Source organism: Clupea harengus, chromosome 4 (genome assembly GCF_900700415.2).
Source record: "Clupea harengus chromosome 4, Ch_v2.0.2, whole genome shotgun sequence".
In the NCBI taxonomy this organism is placed as follows: domain Eukaryota; kingdom Metazoa; phylum Chordata; class Actinopteri; order Clupeiformes; family Clupeidae; genus Clupea; species Clupea harengus.
Window position 1 is genome coordinate 2,405,017 of NC_045155.1, and position 20,139 is coordinate 2,425,155.

Here is a 20,139-nt window from a genome sequence, read left to right on the forward strand (position 1 = left end):
GGATCTGAATAACAGGATGTGGTAAAGAATGTTCATGTGTTTCCTTTTGGCAGGGGCGGTTTTTCCTACAGGCGGTATAGGCGGTCGCCTAGGGCGCCACTCAGAGGGGGGCGCAAAAAACTGCGCCCAGCAAAAAAAAAAAAAAAAAACAGAATTGTGTTTTTTTTTTGCTGGACAGAGTTTTTTTTGCGCCCCCTTCTATATCTTCAACCAATATTTTGCCATAAAAAAAATCTAACATTAGGGTAAAATGAGCCAAAAAAACGGAAGGGGTACGTAGGCTACGTCCTTGGTGTCGTCAGAACATGCTAGCACAGTGAGGCGTTTGGTTAGAGTGTGTGTGTTCAAGAAACTTTGAAGAACAAAATAATGAAGAGGCAAAAGCCATCCGGGGCGCAATTTAAGAAGAAAAGAAAGGAAGAAGAAGAGAAACGTGCCAAGGAGAAAGGTAAATCCTTAAATCTTGTTCTAGCCTAGAATGAATTCCAGATAAGAAAACGTTCACGAATGCGTGAATTGCCCCCAAAGAAGAAAAGATGTACCTTATCATTGAACGTTTTCCTACTCCCTGTCAAATAGTTCTTTAAGGATTTTACAGAGGCGGGTAGGCTATATAAAAAAAATGATATGTCCATTTATTCTACATTATACAAAAAAAGACATGATTAAAATAGGGGCGCACATATAAAGCCAATAGCCAGTGCAACAACACTACACATATCTTACTCGTTGCATAGCACACCCATTAAGGAAGCCAAACACGGCAAATTGTCAACAAGTGAGGAATACTGGTAAAAATTCAAGTGTTGTATTGTCAACTTTAGCGAATGGATTGTATGTAATCTTGCTAGTTAGCTAACGCTAGCTAGCCAGTGACTTGTGACGTTCCTTGTTATTGTCATTCAGTCGAAACATCAGTTCAAGTTCAGCTGTACCGCAATTTGCGTCATTTTGCGTCATAAAAAAATGAGTAATCACATTTGGACAGCTTTAGTTTTGGTGGAGCGAGCTAGCCAGTTTAATTAGACATGATTCAACTAATCAAGAGCTATGCATCTTGGAATAAAAAAATGTCAGGCTGTCCAAATACACCAAAATGCTTAATAACTAGCCTTCGTAATAGCTAAATTTAACAAATGATAATAATACATACTTTTGTTATATCATTTTAGATTCACTTTTAGAAGACTAAGAAAACGTTATTTGCAGGCGAGTGGGAAGATGACGTGGAGGTGTGTGTGTGTCCATAAACAGTTGAACAGGGGGCGTGGCCGGAGCGTAGTCCAGCACAGGCGTGACATTTTCTCAGTGATTTGTTCTTGAATTAATGTTTGTTCATCGTCGCGATCATTGTTGTGTTTATGTGAAAGAAACGCAGTCTTACAGAGCAAAATAGCGTTTGAAAGTTGCAATTCCGTTTTCGTGGGGAAAAAACGTGTGAGGGGGGGGGGGGGGCGCCAGGAGTGAAGCTCGCCTAGAGCGCCAAATATGCTAGGGCCGCCCCTGCCTTTTGGCACTCTGTGTCAGCCTGAAACTAGTTGCAGGCTGTAATGCCTAATTTGTGTATGTATTGACTATCTCCGTTGACATAATGCAATAAAAGTCTTTTGTGTGTATTATTCATTACAATTACTTTTTTGTGTCTAAAAACCAAGTATGTTATTGTCAAATGAGAGACGATAAAGGGACAACAGTAGACAACTGTGTTGTTTTTTTCTTTGCCTGAGTTTAATGTCTGTGAGTCATTGTGAGAAAAGAGCAGCCATTATACCCGACACTGGTCTCTAGTGGGCCCACGGTACTCAAACACCTACACTACATTTCTATTCCTCCATCTCATTCCATCCTGACAGACGTTGCGCTTACATTACACCCAAAGACTCCCTTCCATTTTCTCCGCTGGTAAACGTAAAGCCCAAGTCAAGAAGGGGTTGGTCTCTTCCAGCATTACATTCCACAGAATGGGACCTGGAAATATGCAAAAGAGCGACCTCTGGTGGACTGAGGTACATCATGCAGATGTATTGTAATGTAACATTAGTAATGACAGCAAGGAAACACAGGAGGGCATCTGTTAGATGAAGAGAACACGTTGATTTGCGTGATCAGCACATGATGTCAATGAGGAATTTAGTGGCATCGTAAACTTTGAACTCAATCATGAACTATCCAGACTGTATCTAAATTTTGTCACGAGAATAAACTGTGATGCCAAAATTTCATGTTGAAGTTTCCCTGACATAATCTCAGGTAGAACAATAATAACCATTTTTAAGCCACATTCTAGATGTGTGGGCTAAATTGCTTGATGGTGGCTTTAACACTAGCTAAAATTAGCTTAAATATTATGTTGGACTAATTATGGTAGCCTATTAGTCTGTAATAAATGAATTAGTCATCAGACAACATTATGACTCCGTAGTCTGTGTGTACATCAATTCATAATATTTCTATGTAGAATAAATGAAACTAAAACTGCCATAAATGTAGAACATTCCTTACCTCGATAAGTTAATGTGTGACTGAACACACTCAACTCAGGTGGAAGAACACCATAGAATTTTTTTTCATGCATTTATTTGTATTTCTTTTACAACCATAACTCAAAAACGAATATGTGATCAGTATGTAAATATGGAACAAATTAGCTGTTTAAATGCAACGTGTAACACGTCAGGATACTTGGAATGGAGAGAAAGCTTGTGACAAAACTTATGACGATGGAAGATCATTTAGGCCTAGTGCCTAACAGTCATATGAAACACATCCAAGCTAGACATTTGCCATTGGTTCGTGGCTTGCTAAAAAAGTGCAAAGTTTTCCAGAGGCTTCTTATTCTTTGTTCCTTTTTTGGCGATTGATTCAACTTAACGCAGAAAGTTAGTACAAACTTTTGTCGGGTAGGTCTTGTAAAGGACACGTCATCTGAGTATTTTTCATTTTTCTGAACGTTATACTTTTTATGATATTAAAGAAAAACTAATACAATTTATCTCCGTCCCTATCCCTGTATAACTAGGACATAGGAGACACCTTCCATACTGTACTCAATTTTCCTTCCATCTCTGTATCTTTCCAGTTATCTATCCCTCTAAATGTATTCTTACACTCCATCTCTCTGTATCACTCCATTTCTTTTTCTTTTTTCCATCTTTACTCACTTCACTCTTTACCCAGACTCTTCTTCCCATTTCTATTTTCTATCACTCTATCCATCAACTCACAATCTATTTTTTCCGTTTCATGTCAGCTTTCTCTTACTCACTCACTCACTGTATTTCATTCACGCTCTTTCGTTCTCTCTAGCTTAATATTTAAGTTCCCCATCTCTTTCATGTATTCTATTTCTCTCTCTCTCATTCACTTTCGATCTCTCTCTCTCTTTCTTTCAATCATTCTGTCTGATTTTTATTTCTTTTTCTTGTATCTTATTACATCTAACTCCAATATCTTAATTACAAATCGCTAAATCTCAAAGGGATATCTTTTAAATGTCTTCTTTTGTCTGACCAACAGTCTAAAACCAAAGATATTTATTTTATAGTAAATGTCATATACATGTCATACGAATCAACTAACTGACAGTGTTTCAACTCTGTGTACTCAAGTGTACAGTGTGGCAAACTGCATCCTCAGATTTCTACTCTCCACTTTTTGACCAGAGGTCCGTTCTGGTAATTGGAGAGGAGACAGGCCACAGTGAATAACTGATTGATGCTCCCTGAGATAGACAGACGGACTGCCTACCACTGTGCTACATGGAGGTGATAGCCTGAGATACAGAGAGAGGTTTTGCCTGGATTGGATCAAAAAGTGTCTTTACTTGAGTCAGGCAGAAGCTTCCACAAAGTCAGGACAACAAACTAAAAATACATCCAGACAATTAAAAATACAGTCTGGGCAATTAAACAGTTTCAAATAAGGGTATCCAAAAACAGGTAACAAAAAAAGATCTCAAGAACAAAAGGTAACAGGTATCTAGAGCAGGGATTCTCAGATCAAACCTCACACAACATGAACTACAGGGTGTCAAATCAAGACTCAGCAAAAACACAAAAGATCAGGTGGCTTATAAATTAATGACTGGCAAACAAGGCACAGGTGAACTCAATGAAACCATAAAGACAAGAACACACATGTGACAGGCAAACGGGAACACTGAGGGCCCCACGTGGTCATAAAGGGTATTGCGGTCCAAAAACCCTGACAGGCAGAGAATCCTGTGGCCCTTGTTGCCTGTAACATCCTTGATGTCGCTGGCTCAATGAGGGTCCAGACTGGACTCAGATGATCATAGGAGGGGAATCCTTAGAACAAAATACACATTGTATATTCTGCTGGTGTTTGTAGTCAGGATACTGTAATATTCGGTCAGGGTTAAAGCTGGGACTTTCTGTCTTGGCCACTCTCTTGACCATTGTGTTACTTTGTTCCATGTGCTCTGTGACGTTGTGACATTATGTTTTGATTCCGTTTGTTTTGGTTACCGTGTGTTTGTTGCCCCAACCCCAATTTCCTGCCATTGTTCTGTTTCCCGCCAATTTTGATCCTCACCGCTTCCCCCATCTTGATTTGTATTACCCCTCCTATTTATATCCTGCTGCTCGGTCTGTGCTTCTTTGTGAGATCATCACGTTTCATGTACTCATTCAGTAGCTGTGTTCCTAGTTTGCTCTGACCACGGCTTTGTCAAAGCTTATGCCTGTTTGTGTTTTCTGGTGAACTGCCTATTTGTTCTGTGCATTATCTGTCTGCTACTACTTCCCTGCTTTTAGTTTTTTTTCCTGTGTTTTTGTGGATTGCCTTGCTTTGTGTCCGTCTCCTATGTCGTGCATTTGGGTCCTCTTCCCCCAGTAGTCCTGACATTTTCCCTGAGTGAGTCTTCTAAAATTTCCTTCGGGATTCATAAAGTATCCATCTATCTATCTATCTATCTATCTATCTAAAGACATAGAAGCATTTTGAAAAAGGGCCAAATCATTTTAATTCAAGTGACTTAATCATTTAAGTTTTATTAATAATAATAATAATAATAATAATAATCAAGTGTTCACAAATAGCATTAATAACACTATTTCCAAGTGGCGATTTTTAAAACGTATTTGACGTAGTGATGAACATATAATGAACTGACTTCTGAACAATGGACCAGATAGGCAAGTCAAAGGTTTCTTGGAGATTTATTCCAGCGTGCTCTGCAGGGAGTTCAGCATCCAGCATATGGGCAAGATAATGACTAAAGTAACATTGAAGTGTTATAGTTTAAAAACCAGTCAGCCATGGGGAGGATACAGTGGGGTGATGGGCCAGCCTTGGAGGAGTGTTTGTAGGTGTGTCCCAGGGAGAGGCGGGAAGAGGGGGAAAATGTACGTCACTCCCAACTGACGGCCATTCCCCATAGGCCTTGTCATTGCACACTACGTAAGTGCAGGGAGGGAGGGGCCCTGGTTGCGAATCAAACAGAGGCACAGTGTCTCCCTTGCAGTTTGGGACATCAAAATCAGGCCCGAGGTGAGGTGTTCAAATCAGGCCCGAGGCGAGGTGTTCAAATCAGGCCCGAGGCGAGGTGTTCTAATGAAACAATATGGGACATCATCTATAGGGTAAACATGCAATGGAACATTATGGCTGTGTCCAGGGATGGATTACCGAACGGGCCTACCGTAGGGGGCCCCTAAGCCAGAGCCTCTGCATGAAGTTGCAGTTATGCATCTCTTATTTGTGTATTTTGTTAATTTGCTGTTGGCTTAAATTGAGTGTACATGCGCTGTGTTAGAAAACGTGTATGTGCGCTGTAAATCCTGTTGAGGTACAGGTGAATTTAGTTATTGTGATGTTGAAAAAAAATGTCATTACATTTAAGTAATGTTTTGCGAGCGCACAATTTTTGCCGGCCCGCACGAAGGGGTGAGAGGGCCTTTTACATGTCAGGCCCAGGGGCCCATGGTTTCATAATCCGTCCTTGGCTGTGTCCACCTATCAGAGCAGAGTGTGCGACCTACCGCTGGTACCTGAAATCTCATTACGCCATGAAGAAGCTCACCACGTAGGTCTCAATGTAATTTAAGTGAGGAGGTAGAAGCCTATTGCTGACATAAGAGTCATGATTTTGCTGGCGTGACTAATAGGTGACTAATAGGTGTCTGCACAGTCGTCAAGTGTCCCCTCTTCTTCCAAACAGGGCCGTAAGAATAGACTGTGTCCCTGTGTCACTCTGAGGCAGCCAGCCACTGACAGTGAAAGACAATCTGGGGACTGATGAAGGAGTGATAGGCACAGGATAGAAGCCATTAGATTTGTTAAAATAATTAAGGGATTCACCACAATTCACCACAAACAGTGTCAATCAATTGGCAATGGGTATGATCCGTCTGATTTCCTAAATGGCCATATCGGGCTGTTTGTGGGGGTGGAACAACATGACTGCGCCCTATTGTTCGAGCTCCTTAACAATATAGGCACTTGCAGTCTGTGCCCCACACTTCAGAGGGTATTGTCTTACTAGGCTATGCATGGGGCCGGTTTACGTCAACGGGCTTTATCACAGTTGCCAACGTCTGCCTTACTCTTGGCCCAGAGAGGGTGCCAGGGAAATGTTTGACAATTAGCGTTGGGGGATGGGGGATGGGACAGCGTCAGCTGGGGATGCGACAGATGCGACAGTGGGATCGCCTTTACCTCTGCGAAGGGGGAGGGCTCACAAGAAGAGGGGAGAGGGGAGAATCAATTTCATTCACATCAAGGATCATTTTAGTCTCCATTTGATGGAGAATATCAATGCCTATTACAGACCCCTCTCCTGACAGGGTCCGAACCCAAATGTAACCCAGATAGGCGGATCTTGAGGCGTGAACTGTAAAGAGACTTGAACTGACTTTCTGTATGCTGTGACCTGACCATTAAATCCAGTTCAATTGAGTATCTCATCAATAGTGGGCAGAGGTTTGCATGCAACATTAATTGAAGCCCCAGGATCTAAGAGAACACTGGCCTCCATGGAAAGCTGAGATATGGGGCCAGAGTCTAAGATTACTACTCTGTCATTTTCCAATGCTGATGATCTTGGTCCTTGGCTTAACCACCCTGGTGTTGTCCTGTCTATGGTTTCTATTCCTTGGAATGACTTTTCTTGTCCATCACAAAAGCTGAAATTCTAAATAATTTACACTTGATGTTGCCTAGTCATAGATCGGAGCATGTATGTCCTAGATGATACAAACTAAATTGCCTGAAAATCTGTTCAGATTTAACCGATTTACAGTCGATTTTGTAGATTTTTAATCATTACACTGCATCTCATGACCGCTCCAATATGGCGACCACGCAGACGTACGTCAGAGCGCAAACGCGGTATCTACTTTATCTGTGTGCAGTACGAGCTGAGGTTCTGGTGGATGACGTTGCCGATAGATTACGCCCACCTCATAGAAAGAGAACCATTTGATTGGCTGATGTGTCTGACATTCCGTTATCTCCCCTTACACTGTTTGTTCCCATGCTGAAAAAAAGGAAGCAGTGTATGACATATGTGGCTACCGATGCATCCGCATTTGTTAATGTTTTCACATGTTTTATGTTCAAATGTAGGTAGGGCCCGGGTTTTACCGGTTCAACGGCCCATCCTATGTAGAGAGAAACCAGCGAAATTAACGCGGATGCAATGCCAACTTCTCGTATTGACCTGTACAAAGCCTGGACCCTCTATATCGCTGTTTGAAACCACGTACGGTCAACCCGATACGGTAGGTCACCTGACGAATTCTCCTATCTCCAGCGAATTAGCTCTAGGGACTTCAACTGGTGCGTTGTGTCGAGGTAACTGCACGTGAAGTGTCGGCAGATAGCCAACTGACAGCAACATTTAAGGTAAGATGGGACGCCTACCCGCCAACTCATTTAGAGCGTGTGTAGCCAATGTCAGATTATTTCGAAATTTAAAATAGATTCAGACCAAACAAAACGCTGCGAAAAAGGACAATGAATAAACCCTTCTCTGAGATACGTAGCCCAATAGTAACACTTTGGGTTGTAAGATCAGCTCTAGCCTAAGCATAGGTGTATAGAGTAGTAACTGCAACAGTGCAACTATGTATCACAGGTGTACGTTTACGTGTACGTAAAATTTCCTTTTATTTTGACATGATTTTGAAAACGTTTAATTTTGCATGTAGGCTACGACCAAATACTTTGGAGGAAAGCATATTGATACCAATAGATTTTGGAAAATGCATGAACGTGGGCTTTCTTCGATGCCAGGCTACTTTGATGAAAACAGGAAGGCTACATTTATGTGTTGTAAAATGTGTGATAATACCACAGCTTCATGCATGCTAATTCAGAGTCTACACTACAAAGAAAACCCTGTCCCGTACCCTGGGTGAACTTCTAAATACCCTGTAGATGTATTAGTGACCTGAGCTAGCCAGATAACACTCTTAAAAGTGCTTAGCCTTGTTCTACGTACTGGTATATTGTAGAATTGTTAGGGTCCAGTAATACCAAAGTGCACCTTTTACCCCTAATCGGAGGTCGTATTGGTAAATAATTAACCCAGTAGTTCAAAACTTGCATGAAATTGGATGAAATTTAAGGAATATACTGAATATAACCTGGATGTCAATTGCAACGAAATCATATTAGTCCCTATAATCTCTATGACTAAATCAGCGTTCCTGTTTTTTTTTTGTGTTCCGAATTGAAGATCATGTGACAAAGTCAAATAGGACTATTGCTAATGAGGATAACACCCAGTGTGCTGAGAGCTGTGTGGGCACAACCACCGTTCACACCCATCGTTTAAATAATATAATCTCAAAAGCCAGATGGAATCTCATTGTGTTACACCTAGTTAGAAGTGCAGGCCTGCTGTGTCCTACTTGCTTTCAAATGTTTCTACTCCTTTTCTCTGAAGGCATGCAGTGACTGTAAGCTGAGAGTCTGAGGGAGAAAGTGGACGTGAAAATGGGGGTCATGAAGAGCCACAGCTCTCGATGTGCCTTCTTCCTGGGCTTCGTCTTGGGCTCCTGTACGCTGTACTTCTTCCTGCGTCAGGTGTGGTTTGAGCGGAGTTTCGTACGGCACAGAGGGACCCAGGGCAGGGGGGCAGAGGCTGGAGATGCAGTGCCAGGCAGCGGCAGCGGCAGCAGGGCAGAGTGGAAGATGGACGGAGCGGCTCTCATCAACCTGAGACAGACACAAGAAAAAGGTACATAGTGCTGTGGCGTGCTACTCAGATCATTTCCACATACGCACAACAACACTCATGTCACAGTTATGAGGCTGCTGAATGAAAAGCCGTAATTTCACTATTGGGCCAGTGGCATCTAGGGCTGTCTGCGGCCCAACCGAGGCTAATGGCCTGAGGCCTCAAGCCGCGAGAACAAAGACCATTTGCGTTTTCACTATTGGGCCAGTGGCATCTAGGGCTGTCTGCGGCCCAACCGAGGCTAATGGCCTGAGGCCTCAAGCCGCGAGAACAAAGACCATTTGCGTTTTCACTATTGGGCCAGTGGCATCTAGGGCTGTCTGCGGCCCAACCGAGGCTAATGGCCTGAGGCCTCAAGCCGCGAGAACAAAGACCATTTGCGTTTTTACTACTGGGCCGGTAGCCCCGTAGTATTGCCTTAAAAATCGCCCATAACTCGCCGCCTTAGCGTAAACATCGCCCATTTCTCAAGCGAGTGGGAAGTTCAAGTTGAGATATCATGCAATGAAGTCTCGATGCCAGGCACCTACAACCTACAGCAAAATAAGTTAAGAAAGGGAATATAATGGACACTGAAATGAGTGTTTGATGTTTCTGATCTTTGTTTTGTGGAATGTACAGTTAACACTCAAATTAAGCATACCCCTCATAAGGTAAACAAACTCGTCATACTCCTCAAACCTTGTCATGTAGGCAACTGGAATAGTTTTGCAATCCGTATCACAGGTAGCCTTAAGACGTGGCAGTACTGCACCTTTCTTAAGCATTTTGAGAATTCGAGCAGCTCTCCTCATGGCTGCCACTTAGATACTTCCGGGTCATTTCACTCACTTAGGAGCCTTCCTAAGCAAAAAAGACTATTCGACTGCAGGCCAAGTCACTGAACGGGGCCCAGCTTTCAGTAGTGGCAGAAATGGCACCAGAGATTCTTTAGCAACTAACAACAGACCCAAGGCCAAAGCTTATGAAGGAGCAGCTGAGGCATTCTGCTAGCAGCACATGTCTGGTCAGGTTTGTTTCATGTTCCTCTTAGGAGAAACAGAAATACCCATATTGATTAAAGATAAACTCATGTCACTGATGATAATGATGATTATGCGTGTGTGTGTGTTTTGAGTGTTTGAATATTACACTGCCAGTGAAACAGCAAAACCAAGATGACAGGGCAGCCTGCATTTTCTTGAAGATGACCTGTTATGCTCATTTTCAATGTTCATAATTTGGTTTTTAGATCTAATAGAATAGATCTACATGCTTTTAATGTTCCGTTAATTTTAAACATTTTTTATACACATTATATCTATTCACCCTCTGTCTGAAATGCTTTTTTTTAGAGCTCCTGTGTCTTTAAGCCATCCCTCTCTACGAACCCAGCGTGCTAAAAAACAGTCAATATCTGCAACGCTAAACAATATGGTACCCTGTGAAATCAGCAGACCACACATAAGCATAGAAACAAATGTAAGTGCACCCAAAATATATACCTGTATTATGCCGAGTTCTTTCGGCTGCAGAGAACTTCATGCCCGTCGCACAGAACTAAAGTTAAAACTACCGGACTTTTGATGATCATTTCTTAAGCAAAGTACTGCTTTAAAACAATACAGAATTACTTGATAGATTTATCAATGATAATACATCATCTGAAGTTTATGATTGAGGAAGGTTTAAAATTGATTAGACTGATAATTGGCAAAACCATTGTAACAATAAGATCTACGGCTTAGCTACAGCCAACAAATCCACACATGAACACTCGTAGTAGCTACCTTGTTTGTTTTAAACGTCACAAATCCACAAATAACAATGCATACTTCAGGTGTAAGAGCTGCAAAAAAATACAGCATCGAACTGCACAAGCAGTCCTTTGTGAAATGCCGGGCACACAGTAAAATGTTTGGAACAGTGGTAAAAAATGAATTTCAAACACTGACGTGTAGATTTCCCGTCACAGACAAACTCTTCCTGGCCTCCAGAAGTTGCTGTGTGTTGTGTGAGGGCGTGCCAACGCTAGGTTGGCAATAGGACTGTGTTACGAGATTGCGTTATCTTGTGACAAAAGAAAAGTGCTGGAATTACAGCAAGGCATTTCAGGCACCTGAGAAAAGTGGTTTCTGTGAGAGACAGTTACTACCTCTGGCATGTACTTTGGGCTTTGTAGACCGTTTGCATGCACAAAAAGCTAGAAAACACAAAAAAAAGGAAAAAGCAGAATACCACAATAGGTCCTCTTCAAGTGAGGCAAATGTAGTGTAGTTTAAATGGTAAACAGGAGTAATGGACCGAGATTGAAAGGACAAACAACTCATGAAGTGGGGCATTGCAGTGGTTGCAGTTTCATTAGGGAACTTGTTTTTTGCAAAGACAAGCTATCATTCGAGCCTTGTGTTATTGTGATTATTTGTTTTTGTTGCACATGTTGTTAATTTGCGCTTTGAAGTTAAAGGGTGTTCGCTCACTCATTTTCTTTGAATATGGTTATTAGTGTGAGTGAAGTTCTAAATACTTCTATGTGTACAAACTGAGAACACCCATAAACACTCACACACAAAACCCAGTTATACCACATTCAGTGACATTACAGCCTTCATACTGGTTTTCATTTCTACATTCAGGCGAAGACAGCCTCGTCGCAGACGAGCTCTATAAGAAAGTTCGTATTCTGTGCTGGGTGATGACGGGGCCCAGCAACCTGCAGACGAAGGCTCGTCACGTGAAAGCCACGTGGAGCCGCCACTGTAACGTGGTGCTCTTCATGAGCTCCGTGGACGATCCGGACCTCCCAGCCGTTGGCCTTGGCACCGGAGAGGGCCGCGACCAGCTCTACTGGAAGACCATCCGTGCTTTCCACTACGTCCTGAAGAACCACGCCGACGACGCCGACTGGTTCCTGAAGGCCGACGACGACACCTTCGTGGTGGTGGACAACCTGCGCTGGATCCTGTCCAACCACACGGCCGAGGAGCCCATCTACTTCGGGAAGCGGTTCAAGCCGTACGCCAAGCAGGGCTACATGAGCGGGGGAGCGGGCTACATCCTGAGCAAGGAGGCCCTGCGGCGTTTCGTGGAGGGCTTCCGCACCAAGGTGTGCACCCACACCACCTCCGTGGAAGATCTGGCCCTGGGCCAGTGCATGGAGAAGATGGGCGTCCTGGCGGGGGACTCCAGGGACACGCTGCACCGGGAGACATTCCATCCATTCGTCCCCGAGCACCACCTGACGGGGTCGTTCCCCAAAAGCTTCTGGTACTGGAACTACTGCTATTACACCATTGTGGAGGCAAGTCATACGTCTCATCGAGGTTTTTTTTCTTGTGATGCAGCAAACTGCTTGTGAATGTATCTTTTGAACTCCAAGGCGCCACTGCAGGCAGCGTACATTTTATTTCCATTGGCCTTGATGATGTTTATCAGACATTGTGTATTGGAAAGTGAAATTTGAAAGTGTGCAGAAGTAAGAACTGGTTCTGAAGCTGGTGTACTCTCTAGTCAGCAGTGAAAATGAAAGCTTGTGCCGCCAGCTCACACCTTACTTCAGCACTTTTGTACGTGGCTATCATCTTCACATCAGAACGAAGCCATTGTGTGCCGCTTAATTACCTGATGACATAGATTGTGGTCCCTGGGGAAGGCCGAAGGACATTAATCAGATCGCAACTCTCATACACTTTTACACTGGATGAGGACCCATCTGTATGGCATTTGTGTGGTATAATGGATAAATACCCAATATCGTCTGTGTCCTATCATAGCCTCAAGCATGAATGGCAGGACATGAATGTATTATGTAAATAGCGATAATGTTGAGAGTGAAAGGCGTGTCAGATAATTATGTATACAATGGCGCTCTTCACTGTCTTATTTGATTGCAGGGATAGACAGCAATGATTGCCTTTGCTTTCAACAATTTCAGGCAGCATTTTGCACTTTGATTATTAGCGCATTGTGCTCTGCCACTCAAAGTGATAACACCGCCTCTTAAATGAGTCAGGAATCATGTACACAGAAAGGAAAGTTATGTAAGCACAAGAAAAGGTAAGCCTGAATATGCTGTTCTCTCAGCGTATCAGCGAAGTGTTTCTTACACTGAGTGAAGCGCTGTGAGGCAGCTCCTCTTGTTTGCCAGGGAGAGGTTTTGAAATCGAACGCCGTTTTAACAGCTACCTTTTTGTGACCCTCTGTCTGTCTGACTCTTTCTCTCTGCAGGGTCCTCAGTGCTGTTCAGACTTGGCCGTGTCTTTCCACTATGTGGACAACGTGCTGATGTACATTCTGGAGTACTATGCCTACCACCTGCGCCCCTACGGCTACCGGCCCCGCTACCGGCCCCCTGTGCCTGAGGGGCTGATCGGGTCGACCCAGACTGAGCAGGCGGCGGCTGCGGCGGTGAACCCTGGCATCGAGGACCGCCTGTGGAAAAGAGGCCAAGCCCGGTGAACGGCACCACTCAGGGGCAGCCAGGGCCACAGGCAGATGGGCTGTCGGTGGCCGAAGGAGCAATGGCCGAGCACCGCAGTGACAACAGGACTGTGCCTGTGAACACCAGCCCCAAGCAGTGACCTCCCCTGGGGAAAGTCTTAATGTGTGTGTGTGTGTGTGTGTGTGTGTGTGTGTGTGTGTGTGTGTGTGTGTGTGTGTGTGTGTGTGTGTGTGTGTGTGTGAGAGAGAGAGTGTGTGGTTTTTTGCAATGCATTTGAAAGGGAATTTGTAATGAGTAGGTGTACAAAGGCGCTGATGTTGGAGAGGAACAGGAATGTAAACAGTGCAGCTTCCATGGTGTGTGGGAGGTCCTATGCCTGTGCAGAGCTGAATGGCTGTTTGCACTGAATGTGACGATGTCCTCGAGAGCTGAAAGTGTGTTGTCATTTCTTTTCTTTTCTTTTCTTTAAAGCCAATCAGCCATTTGAACTACTTGCAGGGAAAACAGGAGAGTTCACATGAAGGTGAACAGTGGATCGCAGTGGATTTCAGCCCTTAGAGCATGGGTGCATTAGCCTGACGATGTCATACTCATAATTCTAGTCAGAATATGAGTCTGATACCGCTCCGTTGGGCTGTAATTATGGGGCGTGTTTCAACCGAACCAGGGAAAAAAATGCCTCTTCGCTCAATTGGATATATCTAGAACCAATCAGAGCAACGTAGTATGACCATAACGTAGACCATGGGGCCAGCTGATACATTAAACTTTTACCGGATCCCGTAGGAAGGACGGCAAAAACATCTTTTCGATCGACAAATGCCTTGTCGCGTTTATCTGTTCCTCTTTCAAAATGAATGTGCTGTCAATGTCTTCTAAAACAGACTCGAATTTCCACATTTCAGCTCTCCAACGGCAGCCATGTTTGTTGAAAACGAATTCACCCCAAAGCTCTTTGGTGACGTGGTTGATTATGTTAGGGTTGATCATCTGTCCATCATCGTATAAAGCCCGCCCTGACAATTTGATTGGTCTATCTATCTCCTCACAGATTTTTGTGAGGAGATAGTTTCTCCCCAACGGAGCGACACCAGACCGAACTTCCCGACCTAAATGTTTGTGGGCGTGGCTAAGTTCGTCTGGCATCCAGGCTATGGGTGCATTAGGCTATGAGACTTTGTGTCATTATTTGAACTCTGAGATCATTTAGTTGAGAATTTCTCAATTGAGTCATAAATTAAGCTGTTTCAATTACTTACACCAGCTGTCACCATAGAGTCTTAACGACCCTCTGGAATCATTTCAGTAGTGGTCGGTATTGTTACCTCGCCTGTCTTTGGCTTATATGTCTGGAGGAAAAAAGGTAATGGTAACAGATGCTACATTTTTCTTTCGGGCAGATAATACTTCACCATGATAACGGTCTTTGCACTGACTACTGGCTTTGCAACTACCGAGCCATCTGCAGTTTTTCCCAGATTGCCCAGTACGCATTTCTACCAAAAAGGTATTTTTTTCCCCAGAAAGTGGTATTTTTGGGGCAATCTACATTATTTTGGCATACAGATTACCCTCACAGAAACAAATAATGCAAGGTTTATATATATATATATAGTAATGTCACACTGACAACAAGGAGTGCACATTTGTTGTAATGTTTTGTCTTTAGCAAGCAAATACATGGTAATTGACAGACAGTATAAGGAAAATACAACATAGTGTAAATACATAAATGAAATGACTCAGCATTCGCAATACAGTAATGACTTAATACTGTGGTCTGCATCAGGATCACAGTATTGTATGATAGCCATTGTTTCAAACCATATTGGCACACCATTGTCCCTTATTTTATTGATTCTGCAAATTCTGATTAATGTGTTAATAATTTAAACATGAACAGTAATTCCACCATGAAAACATTGAGTTCATATGGTGATGCCTTGAGTTTATTTCATTGATTGCATGTGTTTACTAAATGAGCATAAAGTATACACTTTGAAAAATGTGTGAATAGTGTTTACAGTTATGAGGAAAAGGCAAATCTTTTGAGCCCTGTATAGGGTGTTATCATTCAGGAAAAACTGTAACTGTTTCTGATAACATTTCTTCAGGTGTCCTAAAGGGGAGCTGTTTAGCTTCGTTAAGTGTACAAGAAACTGGCAGTGCAGCATAACAGACCCAATCATCTGAACTGAAGTCTCCTGATTGAGTCAAAATTCTCTTACTGTCAACTACAGTAATTGGACTGGTGGATACATGATACATGATGGATCCCGCCATCAAATCAATTAAACAAATAGAGTAACATATTGATATGCATATTGATTTTGTTAAACAATTATAAGCTGTGTTATTGTCTTCATAACAAATATGTTGGAACTTGCATTCATATGGGAGTAATAATGATGATGTTGGCATCACTTAAGAATTATGGCATTATGACTTTGTTACAAGCGTTTTGAGTACACATAAAGTGCATTGTGGATACCTACTTATCGTACCTTTTCCTGCCGCAGTTCACCTTGCAGGGAAAACATGATGTTTATTATTAATGACAATATTGAATCTATGCCACATTATTTTACTGGTGGGGGAAAAAAACTGATTTAAGTGGTCATGACGCCAATATCTGTCCTCCAGCTTTTAGTTTTATTGACCTGTGTCCTGGGCAGCGGTGGGCAGAGAGTCATCTGCTCTTACAGTATTATGGGCATTGTCTAGACAGAGGTCAGAGGTCACTGCTGAATGAGATCTTGTTATCTTAATGGGGACAGGCGGGTGTTTATCTTCCATTAGCGATGGTTACTGTTGACGACAGCTGAAGGTTGGCTGGACTCAACCGGAGATTTGAATATAGATTAAAGCTTGACAGCAGACTATATTCGCTATGAAATGAACGTAACATAAACGGCACCATACACGTGTGAAGGGCACAGAATGTCATTGTCATTCTTTTCCTTTTCTCATCTAGGGACGACCGTGAGATATTTTAGTTTAAACGTGGGTGGAAACTTGAGTTTTTAACATTTCAAAAACTATCTGGCACCTGCAGGTGGAGCTCACAGTAGCAACATTGAGTCATGACTGGAAACTGAACTGGTGAATGGCTCCCTACTGTTGCTGGGGTGAGACAGTGCAAAATCTCCGTAAAATCCACTGCCAAAATCTCAACTAGTTGTCCTCAGACATGTACTCTTGTCACCAAGTGCCCTAAGTCCAGTATGGCCCCAAAAGACTAATTCTTTCCTTATCCACTCGTCTCGTGGAAGTGCCCTAGGAGATAGACATGGTTTAATATGCTCACATAGCTGGAAGGACAACATTTGATTGTTACAAATTATTACAGTCACCTCTGGCTGTGTTCTGGTGGTTTCAATGTTAACGATGAAGGATGTTGTGCACTACAGAGTTAAGGCCTACACCCACAGTTTGTGTTAATAACCACAAAAGTAAATTAAATAGTGTTTATTTACAAAAAATAGGCAAATTCAGAGTAAGTCTGAGAAATTAATTATAACAGTGGTAAATAAATATAACAAATTAAATGCAAACAGCAATTGGAGGCCATATCTGCAAATATACAAACTATGTTGGTTTGTCACAGCAAAACTCCATGTTTCAATGTATAAATCATCTTTCTCTTAATTACATATAAAGGTATGCCTTTGCAGTGTTTCTGTAGAAGAAATAATTTGTCTTTTTACACGAAAGCCTGAAAAGATGAAGTATCGAAGATGATCCCTTGGCAGTAGAAGCATGACTATAATCCACGACGAAACCTACAAAAGAATAGCACAGTCCAATATTTTTTAAACAATTTGCAATTAAAACATCGGCAAGAGATATTACATTTTTGTGTAAGCTAATTCAAGTTCCTCTTTTTAATGTGGGAGTGTGCTTCACTTAGGCACACTAAAATCCTCATTAAGTTGTTAACGAACGTTTACAAGGAAGATAAACTAATGTCATTATCAAGGGAAATCATCTTTTATATAATGCACTACCTCACATGGTCCTAATGAAGATGATTGTTCCAGTCTACCAGGAAACAAATGAACCTCCAGGTTGAAGTGAGGAGCAAAACAAGGCAGAAGACTGTGCCGGAATTGTGGCCGGAATTTATACCTTTCATAAAACGGCCACCATCGCTCACCTCAGCTTGCATTTGTTGAAGATGCCTCTTGTTCCTGGGTACTCCTTTCTCCAGGGACGCCCAGTGCCTGTAAATGCAGACAGTTACTGACGAACCAACTCTTTTGTGAATGAGTATTTCCCCATGAAATATGATACATTATATTAACAATAGGTTTATTAATAAGCATATAGCATCAGGGATTTCCCAGTAATGTAAGTAGGCCTAATTAATCAGATTACTCGTACCAAGTGATAGCAACTCTGTACCTACCCGTGTCGAACTTCTGCGACCCATTAGTCCAACAAAGATATCATGCATTTCTCCTGAGTAATAAAAAAAACATTACACGTAAGACACACGCGCCCACCCAGATAAGTCGATTTCTGTCTGTTAGAGACGATCAGACGGGTGCCTCCAGCGAAGCACATGATTGATTTAATCATTCTGACAAAGCTTGAAACATCTTACTTTTGACTGGGGACGGTATTTCTTCGAGATCTAGAGAAGGAAAAATACATTAAAACGCTTTCCTTATTGTCCTATTATGTAACGCACTTCAAACGTGTTGCTGGCACACTGCCGTAGCCTACCCCTTTATTTTCTGACCATTAAAAGAGACACTCACCGGTGCTTCTGCGCCCCATTAGACCAACGAAGCTGTCATAGTCTAGGTCGTTATACCTCTTCAGTAACTCCCGCGGAGGGTTCCGAATACTTGGAGCGTTCTGTAGAGTAAGTGGTCTCGTCATTATAGTCTTACTGGAAAACACTCACAACTTCGTAAAATACAGTAAAGAAATGTCGTTCACAGAACTTACATCAGAACTCGATCTCTGAGCCTCTACCTCTATGCAGCTTGACTGACCAAAGGAGGGTTCGGTGACGAGAACAAATACCACCAACAGTAATCCTCGGATCATCTTCAAATGGGTACCCACAATATAACGGAAAACCTAAAACTAAGCCACAGAGCACAGAAAGGGAATCGAAAGGTGTCAGTGGTAAGAGCATCTTCCACTCAGTTGACAGACCAACAAAAAGAACTGGTAAAAAAAAAAAAGCATTTGGATTAATGTGATACATTTCATTTCCCTATTGCATATTTGCTAATATTAACTTGATCACAAAATAAATCTGATTTCAGCACTTTGTTATTGCTATTGACGCAGGTGTCTGATGCGCGCTCAATAGGCAACGTCAGAACGATTAGCCAAAACAGGTTTTATGGAACGGAATTCAACGGACATTAATGTCCACATCTCTATCATAAGTGGAACTGTTAACGTGTATACAAGTTTACTTTAGGATTTTCAGAAGATATCTTTTCTGCACTAATAACTTCTTCCCGAAGCTATTGCTTTGAGCGTAAAATAAGAATGTCTCTAAAATTACAATCAGTTAAAATACAGACCAAATAAATAAGTAATTATTCTGGAATAAATTCCAATAAGTTATATGTGGACAAAGGAACAACAAGTCAGAACTTGCTTTGCGCTACAATGGATACATTATGGATCGTTCAGGTGACATACTTGTACTACCTCAAGTATGCAACATCGCAGACTATTTAGCGCGAAATCAACCAGAAATGTGAAGAAATTACGACGGCTTGTCGGATGAAAATGTCAAATCAGTGCGCATTTATGAACTGTAGCCTACCTGAGTTGATGATACTTTGGAAAACTGGATCCAGTGGAGAGCTGGGCGCTTTGGCGAAGTTCAGTGCTCTAATCCTGACTGGAATAGAGCGAGTCCGTTGAAGGAAAGAGGTGTATCACCCCTTATTGTTAAATGAGAGTCGAGGATCTGCGTAAGTCCAATCAGACGTTGTGGTGTAGGTGTGGTTTGAGGTTTGTGGTTATGCCCACCGTCATCACTGACCACGCAGTCACAGTCTTGACATCAAAGGTGTTCGCCTTCCCCTTAAAAGGAGAACTTCGTAGTGCTGATTAAACGATGACACACATGGTATTTTAATAATTATTTTCATGTCACTTTTTTAAATCTATTATGCATAACTTTATACTTACATTGTGTAACTTTAGTATTGGTGGGGAACTGTAGATGTGTCTGAACAATTCAGCCTCAGAACAGGCATATGTCCTCTTCTTTTTGGATCATTTAACACTCTGGTACAATATCAGTCCAGCTTTTCCAAATGTCAGCTTTGTTGACATCTGCAGTTAATCTATTTGCACTGTCCTTTTTTGAGCTAAGTAGGTTCTTGTTGTGTTCTTTGCCCTTGTGGACAGCTGATTTTCCAGACACTGGTGACAATGTAATCTTTTGAGGGGGGTAATTTGAAAGATAGCATCTGGATCTGTGTTTCAAAGCATACATGGCCGTCTTGAGGAGCCATTTGACAGGCCACATGCA

At 42.3% G+C, this 20,139-nt stretch overlaps 2 protein-coding genes across 4 annotated transcripts; one reads left to right on the top strand and one right to left on the bottom strand.

Annotated features, from left to right (window-relative positions):
* The first annotated feature begins 7,281 nt into the window (after positions 1 to 7,281).
* On the top strand, positions 7,282 to 14,312 carry c1galt1a (core 1 synthase, glycoprotein-N-acetylgalactosamine 3-beta-galactosyltransferase, 1a). 2 transcript variants are annotated; one of them, XM_031565776.2, is made up of 4 exons: positions 7,282 to 7,866; positions 8,912 to 9,205; positions 11,821 to 12,485; positions 13,412 to 14,312. In XM_031565776.2, exons 2-4 carry the CDS (start codon positions 8,962 to 8,964, stop codon positions 13,640 to 13,642), a joined length of 1,140 nt encoding a protein of 379 aa, XP_031421636.1. In that variant the 5' UTR covers positions 7,282 to 7,866; positions 8,912 to 8,961; the 3' UTR covers positions 13,643 to 14,312. The 2 variants fall into 2 exon arrangements, with proteins under 2 accessions (XP_031421636.1, XP_031421635.1); XM_031565775.2 differs by having other exon boundaries at positions 7,283 to 7,742.
* A 2,984-nt stretch (positions 14,313 to 17,296) lies between these two features.
* Positions 17,297 to 19,658, bottom strand: tac3a (tachykinin precursor 3a). Of its 2 annotated transcripts, XM_031565785.2 has the most exons (7): positions 19,423 to 19,658; positions 18,582 to 18,722; positions 18,389 to 18,488; positions 18,232 to 18,261; positions 18,036 to 18,086; positions 17,782 to 17,851; positions 17,389 to 17,407 (listed from the first exon to the last, which is right to left on the bottom strand). In XM_031565785.2, exons 2-7 carry the CDS (start codon positions 18,681 to 18,683, stop codon positions 17,389 to 17,391), a joined length of 372 nt encoding a protein of 123 aa, XP_031421645.1. In that variant the 5' UTR covers positions 18,684 to 18,722; positions 19,423 to 19,658. The 2 variants fall into 2 exon arrangements, with proteins under 2 accessions (XP_042563519.1, XP_031421645.1); XM_042707585.1 differs by lacking the exon at positions 19,423 to 19,658 and having other exon boundaries at positions 17,297 to 17,407; positions 17,782 to 17,848; positions 18,034 to 18,086; positions 18,582 to 18,928.
* Between the last annotated feature and the right edge of the window lie 481 nt (positions 19,659 to 20,139).

What these genes read in the sequence shown, in the direction of transcription:
- c1galt1a (XM_031565776.2), top strand. Translation starts at nt 8,962, where the DNA reads ATGGGGGTCATGAAGAGCCACAGCTCTCGATGTGCCTTCTTCCTGGGC. An exon ending in GAGACAGACACAAGAAAAAG is followed by an intron (nt 9,206 to 11,820) that starts GTACATAGTGCT and finishes TTCTACATTCAG; the next exon opens with GCGAAGACAGCCTCGTCGCA. An exon ending in GCTATTACACCATTGTGGAG is followed by an intron (nt 12,486 to 13,411) that starts GCAAGTCATACG and finishes TTCTCTCTGCAG; the next exon opens with GGTCCTCAGTGCTGTTCAGA.
- tac3a (XM_031565785.2), bottom strand. Translation starts at nt 18,683, where the DNA reads ATGATCCGAGGATTACTGTTGGTGGTATTTGTTCTCGTCACCGAACCC. An exon ending in AATGGGGCGCAGAAGCACCG is followed by an intron (nt 18,262 to 18,388) that starts GTGAGTGTCTCT and finishes TTCCTTCTCTAG; the next exon opens with ATCTCGAAGAAATACCGTCC. An exon ending in AATACCGTCCCCAGTCAAAA is followed by an intron (nt 18,087 to 18,231) that starts GTAAGATGTTTC and finishes TTTATTACTCAG; the next exon opens with GAGAAATGCATGATATCTTT.